Here is a 21,194-nt window from a genome sequence, read left to right as displayed (position 1 = left end):
ACGGTCAAACCAAGGAAAAGCAACAAACGGACTGTGATCACCTATAGTCATCACTCGGTGTTAGTACTAGTTTATTTTCAAATCAATGCTTGTTTTTCCTGTCCGTTTGTCTCAAAAGTTGTAAAACAACACAAAGGATCATGTTTGGGGGAAGGGAGGGGGGAAAAACAGAAGACAGATCTTCGTGAGGCTACGTCACCACATTACCTGGGTCAAATTTCTAAAAGTAAACAAAGGGACAGTCTCTGTCGTTATGTGTGTATCTGTGAGACAGATAATTTTTCAGGCTTCAAGCTTAGTTTTGTTCTGACAGTGTTGGGAATGTTGTTTAGTCTGAGACAGGTGCGCAAAATGAAATATGAGCGCTCTTAATCCTGTGTTTTGTTGCTTGGTGTAGATGAAACAGTCTATGTAGTGTGTCTGCCAAATGACTGTAAATGTTCTTAATCCCTAAAGTCGGCATCAGACAAAAGCTAGTCTTTAAAAGTCCTTCTTTGGAAGCTTAGTACAATTACACAGGAGAGTCTGTAATATAAGCTTGGGCCAGTGTGGAAACCTGGTGAAAGGTTCAAGATATCATGGCCATTGGGACTGCAGATGAAATTTAGCCTTTTGACTAATTCTGGCTCTTTTTAACTCATGAATTGTCATGTGTTTTATTAATCATATTCCACTGTCCTCTTTCAAATAAATAAATCAAATATCAGTCAACTATATAATAAGAAATGTTACTGATCCATATACAATGTGCAGGAATGCAACATGAAGCAGAGTAAGTAATATAGCAGTTGTATTGTTTTGGCTTTAGAAAAGTAACCATTTCTTCTAAGCAGTTACGATTTCACTGCACTGCTTTGCAAGATTAAGTCTGGATTCATTGTAATCACTAAAAATGCAGGGTTTCCTCTGTGATAGGCGATGAACTTACTCCTCTTAAAAAATAGCAAGTTCACAAAATATTGAGCAATGTACAGAGTATTATTCTTCATGCTTCAAAATGCCTCTTGCTTCTTTGGCTGTTTGTCATCACAATTATTACTTGACTGAGTAAAACCCATGTCAATGTCTTTATAACGTCTGCATATTTTACATGTGATATTGAATGTATCAGATTATGAACCATTACTTTTTTTTTCAATTTTTTTGTTCACATCCAAATACTGCAGGTTGATCTTCTTTTCATCTGTCTAAAGAACGATGCTTTACAACTTCTCTGTTTGACTACATATATTTTGATTACTTGTGCCTTTTAGCGAAACACTTTTGCACTTCTCAAGTCGTCAGTCCAAAAGGCCTTTTCATACAACAGTCCTACAGTTTTGGTGCAAGACTTGGAGCCCCCAACTTTGTGATGATATGTTATTAAATAAAGATTATCAGAATTGTGGACATCTACTATCACGCTTATCTCTAAGATGCTAAGGATCTATTGGGACTTCAGGTTTAACCTTTAATCTTCCCAATGCATCTTGATCCCATAACATAAGCAAAACTGATATAGCAGGAAGCTATCTTTTGCTTGGCTTGAACGTGTTTTCTAGAAGCAACTTCAGACTGAACCCTGTAGTCCTGCCCCTCCTTCTATTCCTTGACACCTAATTGAAGTAATTGGTGAAATATCCCATCAAGTAATGGAAGTCATCATCAGTTCTTAGTGATTACCATGTAAAGATGTCTGACTCATTGTGACTGGAAGTGCCATGTGGACAATAATAAATATATATTTTTTGACAATACGTTTGTTATTTAATTATAAAGATACATTAAATGAGAAAATATTTGTGATTATGCTGTTTGGTTTTTAAGTCTCCCAGTATGCCACAGAAACAGCTGGAAAACCCTAACCACTTACAAATATATAGTTAATGTCTAAGAACAAAGAATGAGGGGTGAAAATGGGATTCAGCCAATAGGTTTTGGTTTTCTTTTTGGTGTTCTTGTGATCATCCACCTTACTCGTGTGGATGAACCCACAGGTGGTGTCTTGGCTCTTTTAAGTTTACAGAATGTTTCCTGCCTTTTATGTACAACAGGCAATTTATTTCTGCATCTGCAATACATGTTGTTTTTGTAGCCAAAGAGCTCACTCGGATGAAAGTTCATAGTTCATATTTGGAAATATCTTCAGAACGTTTATCATCTTCCATGAAGAAGAGATTGGTGAAAACTGGTAATGGTTTGTTAAACAACGTCTGTTTTAATTGTTAAATCACCATCGTTACTAATCCTAAATTAGCAGCTGAGACTTGACACTAAAATATCAGATTTTTTCATAGCTGTAAGTAAACTTGGCTGGTAAACTGCTATTATATTTAATGTCTCAGTGTTTAAATACATATCAAAGTAACACAAAGTGGAAAAACCTTTGAACTGCATTGGCCACACATTTCCTCCTGTAAAAGGTTGATTGCTATTACACATTTTCTCCAGCAGAGAGCACTTAAAAGTCAGTCTAGAAAATATCAACTGAAGGATATACATTCATCACTGTTCATGGCTGTGTTTTTATTTGCTTAGCATCAACATAAATTCATTATCTACTAGGTTAATTTGGCAATTTCTTCTAAGTAACAATGATGATTAAAGTCTAGAATACACAGATGAGCATACGGCAAAAACTAACATGAGGCCTGTAGTGAACTACATGAACTATGAGTGATGTTTTTCTGGGCAAGACTTAGGGAAAATATATTAAACCTATCTGCATGACAGCTGTGAAAAGAATCTAAGAAATTTGCTTATTTGTGTACAGTATATGTTTTTGGGGTTGTTTTTTTTTTTTGCAATTCCTGTAATCAATCACAGCGAGATAAGCAATTACACATGGTCTACCAGATGACAATGACTGATCAACTGTGATTAATATTAGCTGCGCAGTTTCTCTTCCTGTATGTGATGCACACCTCGAGTGGTGTACTTATATTACTTGTCATTCCATCCTTACAGTAAAATTGTTAAAATTACAAATATTTTATTAAACAGCCATCTATGGTCTTGTGATGTGAAGGTAACCAAGGGAAACCCCATCATCGTTCACCCCAGCGACCATCGCCAATTCATTCTAGGGAATCTTCATAGATCTCAGACAAAAATGGATGCATAGCCCTTCCAGTGAGTTCAAGGTCTGCCTCGGTGTCTCCTCCGAGTAGACACTGATTACAGCCGAACTACTTCATTTAAATGTTTTCTTGGCAGAGGAGTAGCATTTATACTCCAAACTTTCTCTAGAGAATGGAGCTCCATGCCTCATCTCTCAGCACCAACCCTGTGAACCTATGAAGGAAGTTTAGTTCAGCCATTTTTATCCTGGATCCATTTTTATCCTTGACCATCTTGAGTCAAGAACCGTCTTGACCCAACCATGATAGTAGGGTGGCAAGAACCATCTTGAGTCAAGACGGTTCTTGCCACCCTACTCATCATCTACCTTTAGACTCTGCATATGAATCTTATAAAAAAAATAATCTATGACAAGGAGCAGCTGTGTCAGAATCCGGCCTGTATTGGGAACAAACCCGATCGAAAGCCAAACTGCTTATTCTCAAGCCGAGGTTCAAAAATAAGTTGTAGCCTTCTTTCCAATACTCAAGGGAAAACTTTTCCCTGAAAGATGGGAAGTGTGATCCCTTGACACTTTGAACACACTCTCTGGCCCATTTTTATCCCATTTAACAGAAATTCATTATGTTTTTCTAAACTGCTGCTGTATACACTTCCTATCAATAACGGTGACCTATGTACCATAATACCTAGCTCTGTGATCCAGTTCTGTAACAATATAAATTTTAAGAATATAGTAGATCACGTACATGCAGTTTGATTAAAACTTCATGCATATTCATGTGTAACTGAAACCATAACCTTATTTTTCTCTCTGTGAATTCAATGTCCAGGTTCTTGAAACTACCACAAATCTACCATTAGCTAAAAAGCTATTGTGTCCTGCCTGAAAACCACCCTATTACACTGACCCTCATAATAACGAAATGTTTTGAGCAGCTTCTTAAATCTCGCATCACAGTCAGACTCTCTGCATTGCTGGATCTGTACAACTTGACATTGCGGCAGCCGTTACACAAAGGATGCAATATCCACCCTGCACACAGTACTTAATCATCCGGACAACAACAAAAAAAAAAAGAACACATGCCTGTACATTGATTTTAGCTTTCTGTTTAATACTGTCTTTCTCCAGAGACTCAAAGAGAAATTTCTATTTAGCCTAAAATATATTGCCTGTCACATTAAGCATCCTGAATCATCCCACAGTGAGTCCATTTTAGATAAGACGTTTGAATCTCTATCATGGTTGGGTAAACTCCAAGGTCGTGCGCTCAGTCCATTGATGTTCAGACTGCTAACGCATGACTGTGATTATACATCCACACCTGAGGAAAACCTTATTGTTACCTTTGCAGGTGGTCTGCAAAGGTAACAAAGCAGGAAGCAATGAATCCATGTTTGGACGGACTGGATAACCCAGAGCACCATTTATATAAGAACCACCTCTGCAACTGGTGCAAAGAGAATACATGGTGCATCGCACAAGTAAATTGCAATAATGTGATTTGATAATCTTGTCAGTTTATATTATTTGACCTCTTTATTGGTTAGAATAAAGTGTATTTTTACTCTTAGCTGAATCGTGATTGAGTAGCTGTACTTTTCCTGCATCGTAGTCAATGTAAATGGAAGCTGCTGTTCATTATGTTTGCGCCATCTTTTTTGTGTGTTTAAACAGAGAACAAAATATGGATAAATAGTAAAATACAACAGTGCTTGGTCTAATAAGAACTTTCTGATTACTGAATAATTTAATTAAAGAATTCCCTCCGATAAGATATGAAAGAGATTTCATTTAAGCTCAGTAGATATGCGAGGGTCTGAGCCCGATATTCCCAGACGACATAAAGTCAAACAGAGTTCAGTCTGAGTGCGGCTGGTTCAGTTGGATAACTCGAGTGTCGGATCTGGCTTTTGATAGGGTTTGTAATTTGGGATGATTGGCTCTCTTTCAGATACTCGGATTATAGCAGCACTATTTCAACGAATTATAGTGAGGCGGTATGTGCTGGAGTGGCTGTCAAATGAATAATACATGAACAGAAAGAAACACCATTTTAACACAACACGAGTAAAATGAAAGTTTTATATTCAAGACTGAGAAGTGAAACAGTAAAAGCCTTGCCTATATTTGAGATACTATTTTAACATTTTCTATGGCAATTTATATACATTACTTAGACCTTATTTGCTAATCAAATGTCATTTTCTTGTAATGTGGTCATATGCTCTGTATGGATGTAAATCAAGTGTTATTTCAAAGCAAAAGTGTCTAACCAAGGTTAACAAATGGGGTGGATTATATTGCAGAAGCCACTACTTACAGTAAAAGCAAATCGGTGTCAAAGTCAGATGGATCAAATCAAAGTGAACATTTTACACAAACCCATGTTATATTATCTATAGACTTTTAAGATGTGGAATCCATCAATAAGGCCACATTAGTCGCTCCCAAATAAATTGCATAGAAAAGACTTTTCAAGAAGATGCATTTAAGAAAAAAAAAAGATCTTATCAAGGGGGTTTTAAAAGGCGACCATGTGCCTGGGTGTAAAATCACAGTAAACTGGTTTCAGAGAGTGTCCCCTGAGATTTTCAGATGACATCAAAGCAAAGGCTGCGTAATATGGTCATCTCCATATGGACAAAATTACTACGGGGGAGGAGTTTGCATGCGTAAAATCCTTTTTTGGGAAAAGGGGGTATTCCCTCTTATTTAGCTTGTTTGTGTAATACCGGGAGAGACCTAAACCTATGTCTAGACCAAAGAAAATGTTTTTACTACCTCAGAACCTCAGAACTGGGTTTTTCTCATTTGCATCATGTTATTCAATAGCGATTCAGCAAGCCTAATTTAACGACCCTGATACTAAATCTAAACCTTCATCCTCCAGCTTTATAAAAAAAAAAACCATCTCACTCTGTCTCATTAAGTTCCTTTTCAAATCAGCTACGATTTGAAAAGAGGAAGTGAGAGGTTTCATAGTGATTTTTACTTATGTAAAAAACGTACTTTTTCTCCCACCAAGTTAAAGGAGACGCATGTTAATGAGAAGCCAGTTTTCAAAGGAATATGGAACAAAACTTCAAGAGCTCTTGTATAAACCCAAAGAGAGTTGCAAATTCCTCCTCTGAAGACCAGAATCAACCTAAAAGTGAAAGAAGGAAGTGAGGAAAGCACTGTCTAACGTAGCAAAATTGCTGAAGATGCAAAAGAAGAGCAGGGAACTTTCTTTCTTTTTTGTGTGTGTTCTGTCTGGACGATGATGAAATATGCTGCTGGGGGTGTCCCTGGGGAGCACCCTGAAACTAGCCCACGGCACAAGCACACACAAGTCACACATGCACACGCAGCAAATTCAAATACACACGACAAGAGGGGGGGAAAAAAGCATTGTTCGCATGCAGTGCAGGGCTATACGGTGCATGATGGTTATAAGATGAGGCAGTGAGAGAAGAATGAGATTTTAGGGGAAGGGCGGGAATAAAGGAGGGGGTGGGAAAAGAAAGCAAAAGAGAGACAATAAACTATTTACCGTGTGGGAACAGCCTTTCATCAACTGTCACCACATGCACAAATATACAGTACACACTCTGCTCTCGGTTTTTCTGCCTGCCCTGCATTTAAATGCAGCAGGCAAGCACACATTGGTCTGACGTCTCTTTTTATCTTTCACTCTCACTCACATTCTGGGCTCTCTTCAAACAAATGCAGTCTTGATTAAATATTGAAGAGAGCCCACAGTGAATTGAGCAGAGATACAATTCCTCTCGTCACTTATGGAACGGCGCGTGCAGTGGGGGTTAAAAAGAAAAAAAGTGGAAGATGGAAGAGAAGAACACACTGACCCGAGAAAAAAGGCACAAACGGTAGCGGTGGATGAAGAGGATGGGAGAGGAGGAGGAAGATGAGATGGGAGACGGGCTGAGGAACTGAGCGATAATGAACGACAGGAGAGAAGAAGATGAGGCAGAATCAGGAAAAAGGAAAGAGATGAGCAACTGTCATGTTAGAGTGAGACGTGAGGCCACATATTGCATACAGACAGATTTGAATCCTCCTTGTCAAACTCGCTCACAAACCTTATCCCTGATAATAAAAAGAACCTCCACTCAAAAGCATTTTTTTTTTTTTTACCCAACACAGCTGCTTGGAATTGGTACTTCTAAATACAGTAGCAATTCTTGCTTCATGCTATTTTAAATCTCAGCTGGCAATATGCTGCTTTGTAAAGTGCAAGGTGTGCACATAAAATGCCTAGTAAAAGTGATTATTCCTCTTAAACATTTTTACGCTTCGTATTACAGACAAAAACAAAAGAGTCATGGTTTTCAAAGATTTTTACAAACAAAAATCTGACAAACATGGCATGCAATTATATTTAATCCCCTTACTTTGATACCTCTAGATAAAATATAATGTAGCCAATTGCTTTCAGAAGTTAAACAATTGCCTTCAGATTTAATAACTGAGTCTACCCGTTAATATATTAGAGTTAGTTAGATTGGACTCAGTAGATTAATATCACTTTTTTAGATGCCTGTAAGTGCCACCTTCAGATCAATGATATAATCAGAATGATATAATCAACCTAAAATTTCAAAACATATTTTTAAGAAACTAAATAGTTCAATGAGTTTAATACTGATGAGCAAATGGTTTCATGAAAGCTGAGCTTCTCAACGAATTACGAACCCATTTAAATGCAAATCACTACATTGCAATGACATGTTCCACAAGCTACCTCTGATCGTTGTGAAAGTTATAAATCATTGGAGTGTGTGCAAGAAGACATTTGCATTTTTTGCCTGAGGACATCACCTCGCAGACAGGAATCAGTCCCTCTTGTCAGAATTTAAGCATGATTGCCACCTAGCTGCAACTTCCAAGAACTGCAGGCTGAGCACCTAACAATCAAAGTCTCTTTCCCAGTTTAAAAAGCCATAGATAGCATTGTTTTATACTAAACATCAAAGCCTTAGTGATTTGGTGCATAAAAGAGCTCTTAAATGAAAGTGGTTAAATGAAAGAAGTCCTTGTATGTGATGCAAATGTAAGCATGCATTGTTTTTGCCATTATTTTTTTCTACGCTTGCTGTTTATGAAAAAAAATAGAGATAGCTTAAATACATTTGTAGAAGTAGACATCTACACAAACTGATCATTCTTTACTCCGTTGTACAATGTGTGATGTAACAAGATGCTAAACTTCCCTAAGTTTCAATTGTGCAAAACTGGTAAAAGAGGATTTTACCAATTTAGTCCCCAAATTTGGTTTTCCAGGGTTGTCCTTAAGACTTGTCAGGGCTTATCTGGACAAGTTCATAAGTTAGAAAGCTGAAACCTTTTTCCTGATGGTGGTGGTGATTTCTACTGGGAGTAACAAATAATTTCCCCTTAAAAAATTTGCAAATTTTTTTTGTTAGAATTTTTCTACTTGAGCCAAATAACTGTCTAAATTTTCTCAAAGTCAGAGATCCTGTTAAAATGTATTTAAAACGTAGGACCATGATGTCACAATTGGTGATATTTATGACAAGCTAAGCTAAGTTCTTCCTCAAATATACAGCTTCTTGAACTAAAAATGTATAAAGGGAAGTGACTGACAGGGATTGCTGATGTAAGCGTGGTGTGTGAGCATGCTGAAATGCACAGCTTTATTATTATTTCAAATTTTAAAGTAGGCCTTTTTTGGAGGCTTAAACATACCAAAAGCCTCAACATATTTAGCACACATGTTACAGCTGGACAAAATTTAAATATATTAAGGGCTGAAAAAAATATATATTCAAAAATTTCTATCTGCAGTGTCCCCCGAAACTGCAGCTCATTAGTACAGTTTTACCACAGGCGTTAAAAATTGGCATACATTTTTGATGTTTGCATGATGGAAAAAAAACACAGCATTTTGGAGGGTTTCCTTAAATCTGGGGTGTTGAACTCATTTTCATTTTGGGCCATGTTAAGACCATGAATGTTCTCAAAGGGCCAATTCTGTCAGAGAATATTGATAAAACTACCCACTAAACTGTTACAATATGAATAAATGGCTATATCTGCAAATGATAAGTACTTCTTATTGTTAAATAGTACTGAATATCTTTTTACATTGATGCAATAATTACATTGAGGCAGTAATTAAATAAAAAAAACTATGATTCCCCTCCCCTCCCTCTTTGTCATCAGTTGCCACAGGGAATGTTCTTTTTTCTTTCCTTAAGAAGCAAATTTAAGTGTTAGAGTACTCAGTACACACTTAGTGACTAAAAAGCCTCTGTATTAAGTTAATGCATGTCAAACATGATGTTTATGCATGTGGTGTGTCCGTCCGTTGGATTACAGAAAATTGTTTCTTTCTGTTTATGATTTTCTGTCTATTAATCCAAACACAACATTGTGAAAACGCTTGAAAAAAGTACAAAGATCAATTGCAATGAAGCTTTTACATGCCCAATGGGCTTAAAGTGACTAAGTTAATTCTTATTTTATAAAATTTTCTGTGGCTCAGTATGGAATTAAAAAAAAGGTACAGCTACAACTAATTTCATTCTCCCTTCTCTTATTTGCTATGATCCAAACAAATTCAGTAGAAAGATGACTGAAGGAAGAAAAGGAAATCAAAAATGAGAATGGGGCAAATTGAGCAACCTAATGAAAGTCTCGCATGGTTCACATTTTGCTGAATGTAGAGCTCAAGTACACAGTACAAATTTATAGAACTATGCATGTAACTTTGTTTGTGTTTCCTTAGTCGTAGATGTTAGAAAACCTTATTTGAGTGAGTGCTAATTTATGGTAGATGGTTTATGGCCTGTATGTCCACAGCAAAAGACATGGCACTGTAAATGTAGCCACAAGGTTCATCTTAAGGCTGGAGAAATCTGCAGATAATATGCAAAGATGAATAGTCTTACTCATCATTTTTGGGAGAATACTCTTTGACCCATTTAGATACGATTCGTATGCACCTCATGATGAAAGTATCTGGGAGTATGTTGCTACATAAACATTGACAGACGTCCAAACAACAATAATATCTGTGCACGTATGGATTTAACACCAGAAAATTCTCTGCAAGGGAAGCATTCTTATATCTTGAATATAGCATCTGAGGACAGCAAAGAGGAAGCAAGATTTATGGAAAAAGTATGTCATGGGAATCATAGTTTATCTCACACAGTAATTTATTTTGTGATAAGAGGCAGCAACATGCAGGTAATATCATTACACACCCATGCATTAAATACATGGGAAGAGTAATTCCTGCATGCACAAGTCGCTCTCTTAAGTCTGTCCTCTGGAAGTGGCAGTAAAACCTTTGGCCTTCACGTTCGAAAACATCACTGCTGTGGCTCATGAATGAAAAATCAACAGGTTAGTGTTATATCACATATGTAGAAATGGAGGTAATGTGTGTCTTTGTTTGATTAAGTTGTCAGTTTTGCCTCAATTTAAAACATTTGTTTCTTTGTGTTTGCTGTAATACTGCTATGTCTATGCGATGTGTTTCTGTAGCTCTTTGACTGCTTTTAGTTTCTTAAATTCACCTAGGGTTCAGTCCAGTTGGCCTATCTGTTATTATTTTTACTTTACTTTATAAGTTTAAAGGAACAAATCATGAGTATTAATAAATACCATAGATTTTAACATTTATTGTCTAAGGTTATTTCCAATACCTGTCCTTTGATGAGCTTTTGATTACATATGACCTAATGCTAAAATGTGAATGCACTTGCGTTTTAACAAACAAGGTCATTCTGTATTTGTTGGTTCTTGGTTTTAACCAGAACTCATACAAAGACTCAAACTTCATTCCAATTAGGCTCATTCAATAATTTTCCTATACAGCTAAAAGGAGCAATATTCAGCTAAAATGCTTTTGTGCTCACCACTGCATCAAACAAAGCATGAAGAAATTGGAAGTTCCTGTAAATTATTTTCAGTTACACAGAATATTTAGATGCTTTCACTTGTTTTTCATCAGAATACGGAGCTGCTTTTACATTTTTCCAAGGTCTGTTGAAAACTAGTATCCATGTTCCCAAATGCATATTGAAAACTGTTCAAAGACGACCTCTACTATTTCCCTGAGTCTTACAAGGCACCGAAACGTTTCCCAAAAACCACCAGGTACCTAAACCAAAACCTAGAAAACAAGTAAGGAATGATTCAGAAATGTGTAAGACGACACAGAGTTACATAACATTGGTCTAAGAGTTAAAGTGTTAAACAAATGTACATTGAGTTCAGAACAAACGTCTATATGTTAGAGCATATCACTATTTGATCACTGAAACCCAAACGCAGGATTCAAAATGAAACAACTGCTTCGGTTTCACTAAACCTTTAGTTTTTTCCAGAAAAAAAGGGATAAAATAAGCAGAAACATTGTTGTTTGCATTATGAATGGGTTTATTTTGCCAAAATTCAGTTAAAACAGCAAGCCTGATGGTGGTTTGAGGACGAGGATGTTGAAGATCGGCGCTTCCCAGTAATTGCCCCACTGCCCCATAATCACCAATTTATTCTGAAGTCTCAAACACCACAGCGAAAAACACCAGAATAATTCCCTGTTCAAAATGCAAACCCACTCTTGCAATCAACAGGATATTTAGTATTTTGTCTTTCTTGGACCCTCTACAGAGAGTAAATTCTCTGAATAGTCTCACCAGTGGGGAAGGAGAAAACAAATATGAGAATTCCAGAATAAAAACTGAGGCATTGCAAGTGTATCTTAATAAACTGACAAATTGAACAGTTAATATATTGCATGAGTGTTGCTTGTGTACTTTTGTTTTCTTCCACACTTTTCCCTTCCACTCAAAGATCAGTTTTTATGTGGACATTCTGTTAGGATGGGATTTGTGTTTATTAAAAAGCATCAAATCTTTGAAATCTAAATTTAAGCTGCTTTAGGGCGAGTTTGTCGGACCTATGTGATGCTTTCACGCATGGGAAAATGCCGAGTCAGATTTATTCCTGTTCTTGTGTTGTGTGCAGCAAGTATATGACATTACACAATTGGCGCCAGCTGTAATCTGGGAGGGAAACGATGCATGCTTAGCGATGAGAGATAAAGGTCCCAAGAAAAATGACAGGACAGAAATCAGAGAAGCAGCCAAGAAGCCCATAGTAACTTTGGGGGAGCTGCGAAGGCCCACAGCTCAGCTGGGAGAGTCGAGAAAACTACTAGCTGTGCAATACAAAACTGGGGAATTTATGGAAGAGCAGCAGGATTTTTTTTTTTAATGGCCATGTAAGAGGCTGTTCAGATGGAACCAAAAATGAATATTTTGGCCTACACGCAAGACATAATTTGTAAAAGAAAACACGGCATCCCCACAGGAAACACTGTGGTGACAACACCATGTAGTAGGGGATGTTTCCCTCAGAAGCCACGGTGATGCTGGTTTTAAATGTGCAAAACTGGAAGAAACGCACCAAAGAAGAGCTGCAAGGGAAAGTACAAGGGAAGGCTGATGACCCAGAGAAATCAATATATGTTCATGTCATGTTTTTGGATTATTTATTTTGTTTTGTCTTGTTTTTGTTAAAAAAAAAAAAAAATCAAATAAATAAACAGTTGTAGTGTCTTTACATTTCCACAATTACACAGTACCTTGTGTTTTGCAATCACATAGAGTTTCATTAAAAATGTTGAGGTTTTTGTGTTTATTACCAGCCATATTGTTTCAGAAGAAATCAACTTTTTAAAGGTTGTTGCATACGGGATTAATACTGAAATTTTTTGAAACTACCAGCTGTCCTCAGAAATCCCTCCGATTAGACTAATTAAATAAATTTGTGTTTAGAACTTGTTCATATTCTACAATAATTAAAAGTGAACTTTTTCTAACATCCCTGTGTGGGAAGGAAGTGTTTTTAAATAAACTCTATAGAAACTCATAAAAGTCCTTTTATTGAACAGAGTTGAAAATGTATATCTTAGCTTCTGACCACAATGATGAATAAGATCTAGATTGTGTCATTTGAGTCCCCTTACGTCAAAACGTCAGATGTATTTAAATTCATTATGCTAATTTTGTTGAGTCCAAAATGTTTCCTTTTTTCTTTTTTACTCTGTGGGCTTACCAATATCCAGAACCCTTTGGAATATAACTTACCTCACAGGGGAAGACTGGATGTCCATTAAACAGCAGAGTAGAAATTATTAGAAAACTATGAAGATGTTGTGTTTGAAAAGATTTCCCAGTTGTATTTTAGGGCTGAAAATAACTTTGGGATTTCCTTGATTCCTTTGAGGGTGTGGGTGTTTGAGATGAATGGTTTTCCCAGGGCCAGATTTACAAGGTTGTGGGCCTGTGGGCTGGAAACTGTTTTGGTGCCCTATTTATTAAATAATAGTGCCAACGCTAATGGAAATCACAGTACATTACATACATAACCAGGTATAAACCGATGATACCAACTGATGATGGTATGTCCTTTGCCCAGTAGCTCAGTTTTGTTCCACAAAATAAAAACATAAAAATCACTATAACGTTATAATTTTGAAATATTTCAGTGTTGTTTATATTCATAAAAATCCCAAAATATGCTTACAACTCACCTGATAGAGCCTATGACTCTTATATGAAGTATAAAGTTTGTAAAACACAAATTCAGAAAAAAAAAGAAAGAAATTATTTAACCCTGTAAGTCTTTTATAAAGTCTGACCCAGGGTTTTCCAACGATTAGATTAACAACAATTCTTATTATTTTTAATAATTATAATAACGTATCAACCAAATGTATTTATTTTTGTTTAGTGTGTCCTCTTAATGGGTCAAGCAACAATTACAAAAAAAAACAAAACAGCAATAGTAAAAATGTATAGTTTCTGGGTTTCCACCGCGTACTCACTTTGAGGACAATCCTCATTAAAATATCTCATTATGAATAGTCACAGTTATGCAAACTTGTCGTATGGAGGCAGTCCAGTTGGAAAATCCCTGGCCTCTGCAGGATATAAAATGAGGGCCCGTCTCCAGGACGGGGCATCTCATTCAGGGTCCGACAGCAACGAGGAAACCCACTCAGAGCTTCCCAGCAGCGCGTCATGTACTCCAAATTCAGTAAGTCATTTGCAGCCGGAACTGCTGCGAGCAGCTTCCTGTATGTGGGCCTCTTCTCTTCCTCTTTTCATTCATTCATTCATTCATGGTTTAACTCTCCGGCTCTCAGATCTACGACTGCTCGCCGCCCTGATGCTGGCAGCAGCCCTGCCTCTCTGCGTCCCTGGAGCTCCTCTGGAAGGAGCCGTCACCGACCTCCCTCCAGAAGAGAGCTCAAGCGAGGGAGAGAAGGAGGTCCAGGCGAAGCCGTGCCCGATTGATCCTTTTAATATCACGGAGACTTTGGTGCAGATCCTTAAAGTCACCAAAGGCCATAAAGAAGAGGTGAGATCTCTCTTTCTTAAGTTATTTGAATTTATTTAGCTCATTTTAAAACATCTTTTTTTATGATCATTGTGTGTCACTGTTTGCTTTTGTCAGTTTAAGAATGAATTCCGTGGAAATGTTGATTACAACTCACTGAACAGGACCTTAATCCCGGTTAAATTCCCAAAGTCCAAGGTGAGTCAGATCCCCTTATCCTTTTACTCTGATGCTTCTCATGAAGTGGACATCTGACGGCGCCTTCTGTGACTTTCCAGGAGGCTCGCCTCCAGCGGCTGGCTCAGGATCTGACGACGTACTCGGCTCTCCTGAAACACGTCGACAAGGAGTACCCCGGCAAGTTCATCGTGACTGAACTGAAAGCGACCCTTCCTCGGCTGATCACAAAGGTCAAGCGAACGGTGAGTCCTCAGCTAAAAGTGCAGAGCTGTCCATCTCAGTCAATTCTGATAAGGCCTTGAAATAAAGCAACAGAATTACCACGAATAAATCGCGATTAAAAGGCTTACACATGACCCACTTGTAAGGTGGTCATGTGGAGTTGCAGTAAGTGGAAAAGAAATTATGAAAATCTAAATATTCAAGCACCTACAAAGTAAATCATATTACACTGGGAGGTTTAGATAAACAAGTTCTTAGTATATTCTTTTACAAGCTGTAAAGCAGGGCGGTTTTAAGGCAATATGCAGCCCTAAATAACATTTGATTTGCTGATGCAATCAGATATCGGCACAAGTCACTATTACACTCTTTAAATAACCAAACATGAATGTTTTATATATTTAACACAGTAGCACTAGCTACTGTGCTTAGAAAAAAAAATAGTAAAGTTCAAAATGTGAAATTTTACATTTTTAAAGCAAATGTTTAACGCATCTAAAAACATATTACACTTGTATTGACTTGAAATGTTTCTGTTTGTGTCATACAGCTGCATGCCAGTAGATTATAGTGTTAGTGAAAGTGTTGATTTATTACAGTAATTTATGTAGTTCAAAAAGTAAAGCTCCTCCTGTACAGGATACGCTGGTTGTCCATAAAAAGTCACAGCCACGCGTATTAATGGAAAGTGGAAGGACAGAGACATGTCTTCTTCTGCATTACGCCCACGCACTTGCAGATACCTCCATAACCTCTTGGCATTTCTGTCCCGCAGATGAGAAATGCTGACCGTGTTGTGGCTCTGACCGGCAGCCAGGAGCTGCAGCTGATTAAGGAGCTCGAAAGCCTCGATTCGTACCACAGGAAGATGATGGCGCACAGCATCCTTAGCTCAATCCATGATTTCCTAGTTGAGTGGAAAAGGGAGTTGACTAAAAGGCAGGTGCGAAAAACACAGATTAGTAATCTCAACGAGACGGAGGCAGACTAGCGTCTTTTAGGAAGGAACAGCTCAGGTACACTCCTGTTTTTCTCAGGAGTGTGAGTAATCTACTGGATCAAATAATGCAGCCCTCAGGGGCTATATAGTCGAACATTTATTCAGAGAATATTTAACATATTTATATTAAATTAAACGCTGTATTTATTGGAGAAGCCATAATTATTGAATACATTTTGTATTTTATTGTGACTTCTTGTTAAATTCCTTTATTTTTAGTTGACAGCAATTTATTTTTTTTTACATTTATGTATTTATGCGAACAGAATTTCTGTGCAAGAAATACTATTTGAATTCATGTTGGAATTTTTTTTTTATATGCAGAAATAAAGAATGTTATTATTAATACATAAGAATCATGTTTCTTCATATTAACCTCCCCCCCAGAATATTTTGTTTATTTCACATATTATATGAGACTGTCCAAAATTTGCCAATCATGCTTGCTCAGCAGAAGCAGAGCAATATGAAAAAGGAGAAAATTATACATACAGACACAAATATATACATACACCCACACTCACATTTGGATGAGGTTGCAGATAGATCACAAACTTTTTGCAGCCATTAGCAAGCTTTCTGGATAATTCTGGGTTGATATTTTATCAAGACTTCTAGTCTGTTAATTTGAGCCGAAAAATGTGGATGTAGTTCAAGATAGGCCCTACATCGGTGATACTGGCCTCAGCATAACGCTGCCACCACCATGTTGAGCTATAAAACTACGAGTTTAATGTCCTGGGGTGTAACAATCTCATTTTAACTACTTCAAACATGTACATCACAACAGCTAATCTTTACCTCGTCTAATTATTAAACTTCTTTCTGAAAGGTATTCTGCTTCCTCATGTGCCACTTTCAGTCGAACATCAAAAGTGCTGGTTTTGGGACAGAGGCTCGTCTTTTGGTCAGCAGCCCCTCCGTTTAAGCTGATGTTACTTTGGATGGTGACTCTGGAGTTCGTGCAGCTTTTTAAATTGGAGACATTTAGCCAAAACATTAGGGCATATTTTGAGATTGTGTGCAACATGTTGGTCTTGTGTGAGTCGGAGAAACTAATTCTTGATTTTAAAACTTGAGTCGCATTCAGACTGAAGAAATTAAAATTATACTTGTCTTGTTGTCTTACATGTGACAACTAGATAGTTGATTTCTTGATTTAAACACCACATGAATCGCATTCCTTTGACATTTTATTGTCTTTTAAATTATTAACAAAAAAAAGTAAACTGGGGTACTTCTGTACACCCAAATCAAAACATAAAACATTGGGAATACGCTAGGCAATCTAATTTAGAGATATGGGAGTCCAGAGAGTCAGTACAATATATTTCTGCACTTTGAACATTTTGCCCCACAGCTGTCAGACATTAGGGTTTACAGAGAGCAAGGAGAATGATGAAGCCTGTTTCTTGGTCTTTTAAAAAAGCGTCACATTGTCTCGATGAGAGGAGGGGTTTGGCTGAATGAAGGTGTTCCTCAACCCCAGAGCAAACTAGAGGAAATCAGAAAAATAAATGTTAGGAAAAAAATCTAATATCTGGCTTTCCCCCCCAAAATTCAGGTTAGAAACCTGGGTTTCTAGCCCGCAGCTTCATAGATCCTTCACCATGCTTTTAACAGTGGTCATGAGGTTCTTTTTAAAATATTCGTCATTGGTAGTACAAGAGACCCACTTGGCAGTGTTTGTAGCTAGAAAATATTTCTGGAGAAACCAAGCAATAGGTATCTCTTTCAACCAAAGCAAACTTGAGAGTTTAAGTCTCAGCTGAGATTTTTTACCCTAAAAAAAAAAAAAAAATGTAGTTGGCATTAAGGATATAGAATTAGCTTAATCTAGCTCATTTTTCTAAACTAAGTCATCATTTAGTCAGCAAAAACATTTTACTAGGTTACAGAAATCCACATTTGTCCAGTTTGCTTCCACAAAAATAAAGACAGACACCTTATAGAACACCATAGTTTAAACTCGAGGTTTAATGCACCAGTTGCTGCATAGCAAAAGTCAACCAGTGTGAAATCACACTTCATTCGTGGAATTACAACTGGTATCGATGACTCAGTCCGCAATACAATTTCCTAATAGAAATGAGTTTCCATTTAAATGAGTAACTTTTGGGCAAATCACACCAGTGAACTCTGTCTGACTTAGTTTCTATGGTTTCAACTCAAATATGAGTGGAGCAGATGACAGAATTTAGAACTGGGTTAAGTGCATGAAAACCGGTTCTTATTTATTCTGAGTTATCATCAAATTAGAAGACAACCGATTATTTGGATAGAAAAACATTGGTCATGAAGCCAGCTACAAAGAAATGCATCATTTTTTTTCTTCCATCGTTTAAAACGGGGATAAATGTTTTGGAATATTTACTTGCATGAAAAACATGAGGAGCCACTTTGTGGCAATAAAAGTTTTAAAGCGCTATAAACCTTTGAGAAGCCTTGAATATAAGGTTAAGAAGCTGACTGCAAAAAGGCAAGAAGTTATAATTAATATAAATTTAAGTTACATAAAACGTTTTATTTTACATGTGAAATCTCAAAACTGACCCTTGCAGAAGTGGAAGTTCCAAAATGTCCAAAAGTCAAAATAAACCCAGCATAATGTTTTTAGAAGAAAGTGAAGCCCGTCGGATCACATTCTGTTCCTTTTTTAACGAGGCATCTTCTTCCCTCCCGACCCAAAAAAAAAACATTGCAACAGTTACATCTTCTCAGAGTCCAGATGGTTTCATTTCAGTAAAAACATGTGAGCATCAAACCTCTTAAGAAAAAAAAAATCTTACCTCAGCAGTGTAGGTTCAGGCATGCCTGGATCTGCTCCTCGTTTGAAACCTGCCACACAGAAGATTTTAAGACACTTACTTCAATGTTATAATAAAAAGAAAGTCTGGAGATTAATCAGAGGGATTACTATATTTCTAAAATGCATACAAAATCAGCAGAGGTTATTACATATGGGGGAAAAAAGCAACAGAAGCATCTCCATCATTTCCTAAATAGTTCTCATCTCAGTCATTTGTTGCAAAGTGTCAATCTCAGGGCAACAGATTCTTTGGAAACAGAAAACTAAAAACAGCTACATTTTACTTTAGGGAAAGAACTATCCTCACTGGAGTTTCAGTGACTAGCTTTTTTATATTTGGCTCACTGATGAGCAACCGAAACTGCTTTCACTGATACATTAAAGTATAACAAGTTGTTTCTATTAATCCGGACTGTGATAGTGTGAAAATGATCAGCTTGAAATACTATTTAAGAGTTAGAAATATGTTCCTTTTGGCAGCGAGATGTCAAAGAATCGTTCCAGACAGCTTTTGTTGTTTAATGAATATTTCTAGACTCACCATGTTGCACGGAGGGTTAAACAGAGGTACATACTGATGTTACATTTCCATAAGTATGCATTATTTGTTAACTTAAGTCATTTTGGCTTTTTGATTCTACTTTTTGTGGGATGGAAAACACTGGGTTTTTAAATCACTGAAATGGTTAAACTATTTAATTATAGTTCTGCATAAATTTCCATACCTCTTTTTTCCATATTTTGTTGTGTTTTATTGTGTAAACAATTAGAAAAAAAAGCAGAATCTCATCATGAAGTGTAAGGAAAATAGACACAAGACTGAGCATTCTTTGTTTCAAATAAAGATCTGAAAAGTGTGGCAGGAGTTAATATTTTCCAGAGCCAACCCCAAACCTTCGCAGCTCGTTCCCCATTCACAGAACAGCGACATTTATACTCATTCAGAATATATGCACTTGCTTTACTTCTCATATACTTCAATATAAAACCACAATTTGCTTCCACTTTACAAGTGTGTATCACTTTGTGCTGGCCTATCACACAAAATCCCAACAAAATACAGAACCACGTCACAAGTATGCTTGTAACAATTTAAATGAGGGGGGGAAACCTAAACCAGAGAAGAGACCTGTGTGACTTAAAAAAAGAAAGTGTGACATCAGCACTGGTGATTCCGATATGCTGAAGTCAGAGAAGATCCTGACACAGATGGCTAGAGGATGTGTGGTCACTCATGCAAAAGATTCAAGTTCCCCATTAGTAGTCTCCACAGCACGTCTATGCAAAGTTCTCAAGTTTCCCATCGTTGCTGCTGATCTAAAATCAGGTAATTTTTTTAAACCCCCTTTAGGAACTACAGTCTGATGGGGTCCTTTACACTTTTCGGGTCACAAAAAAAGTGGTTTGTTCATAAAACTGCGTCGGTCACCATACTGGAAAGTCACAATAAAACAATAAATACGTCACATTAAAAAAAAAAAAAAAAGAAGAAAGAAACAGGGAAATCAAGTGATCTCAGTGAAAAGCTAGCATGCAAGGCTAATTAGCCGACATTAGCCATGCATGTCTCATTTTTCCCCTCCTCCGCCTTCATTTGTTTTAATACTAACCGAGGTAAAGCACGGTCGGAATGAAGCCCCATCGGATGACGAACTGGCTGCACTGAAACAGCTGCTGCAGCCGCTGTTTGGTCTCCTTGCTCAGTTTAGCCATGTGTTTGTCCCGACAGCGAAGATCCCAATGCTTCTACCAGGAAAAAGGAAGACACGTAGCGGAAAAAGAAACTAGCCGACCGTTTCTGACTTCCTGCTGCTGCCCCCTTGTGGTTTGAAGCGTTACTGGAACTCCTGTTAAAACAGAGCACATAACGGAGGTCAACATTTGCTCATGACTCATAAATTTGCAAAACGTAAACAGTATCGGGACAGCATTTGCACTGTTTGTGATAGTATTGGCCTCTTATTTATTCAAGTACCTTTTTTTTGTCACATACTTGCTTTTTACCCACTTTTTATTTATCAAGAGTATTAAATACGTGTTTCTGACAAGAGGTTTTGTAAATTTGTTCCATCAATAATTGCACATTAAATGTTTAACATAAACAATAATATTTTTATGTTTACTAATAAACACGTTTTTTTTTTTGTTCAATGTATGAAAACCAGATAAGTAGTGCATTCATGGTAGAAAAAGATATTCACCAGTATTTGTGGGTTGCTTCATTGGACAATTATTTTGACATCTATTTCAATCTGCCGTTTTTCTCCAAATTCTATACTTTCAAGAAATAGAATTTGGAAAAGTGACTAGTACTTGTCCTGAAAACATCTTATTTTTTATTCTGAAGTCGTGAGTTTCAAGTTGAAAATAAATAAATAAAATAAATAAAATTCAAAGAAAAAAAATCAATTGAAGCCCCTGAAGTCAATTCTTAGAGTCAGGAATAAGTCAGCAGTGCCATGTGTATGAAATACATTGAAATGTGCATATATAGTATTCGCGTCTGTATCCCGATATGATTTACATGTTCTACTTTCCAA

At 37.0% G+C, this 21,194-nt stretch overlaps 2 protein-coding genes across 2 annotated transcripts; one reads left to right on the top strand and one right to left on the bottom strand.

Moving 5' to 3' along the window:
* Positions 1–11,751: 11,751 nt before the first annotated feature.
* LOC116731674 (interleukin-6-like) lies at positions 11,752–16,168 on the top strand. The gene is made up of 3 exons (XM_032581490.1): positions 11,752–14,502; positions 14,688–14,919; positions 15,597–16,168. Exons 1-3 carry the CDS (start codon positions 13,961–13,963, stop codon positions 15,834–15,836), a joined length of 1,014 nt encoding a protein of 337 aa, XP_032437381.1. The 5' UTR covers positions 11,752–13,960; the 3' UTR covers positions 15,837–16,168.
* An 852-nt stretch (positions 16,169–17,020) lies between these two features.
* Positions 17,021–20,437, bottom strand: tomm7 (translocase of outer mitochondrial membrane 7 homolog (yeast)). The gene is made up of 3 exons (XM_032581313.1): positions 20,265–20,437; positions 18,635–18,683; positions 17,021–17,340 (listed from the first exon to the last, which is right to left on the bottom strand). The coding sequence occupies exons 1-3, from the start codon at positions 20,365–20,367 to the stop codon at positions 17,325–17,327; spliced, it is 168 nt and encodes a 55-aa protein (XP_032437204.1). The 5' UTR covers positions 20,368–20,437; the 3' UTR covers positions 17,021–17,324.
* Positions 20,438–21,194: the final 757 nt, after the last annotated feature.

Source organism: Xiphophorus hellerii, chromosome 13, assembly GCF_003331165.1.
Source record: "Xiphophorus hellerii strain 12219 chromosome 13, Xiphophorus_hellerii-4.1, whole genome shotgun sequence".
Taxonomy (NCBI): Eukaryota; Metazoa; Chordata; class Actinopteri; order Cyprinodontiformes; family Poeciliidae; genus Xiphophorus; species Xiphophorus hellerii.
This window is presented reverse-complemented; position numbering and strand designations above follow the sequence as displayed.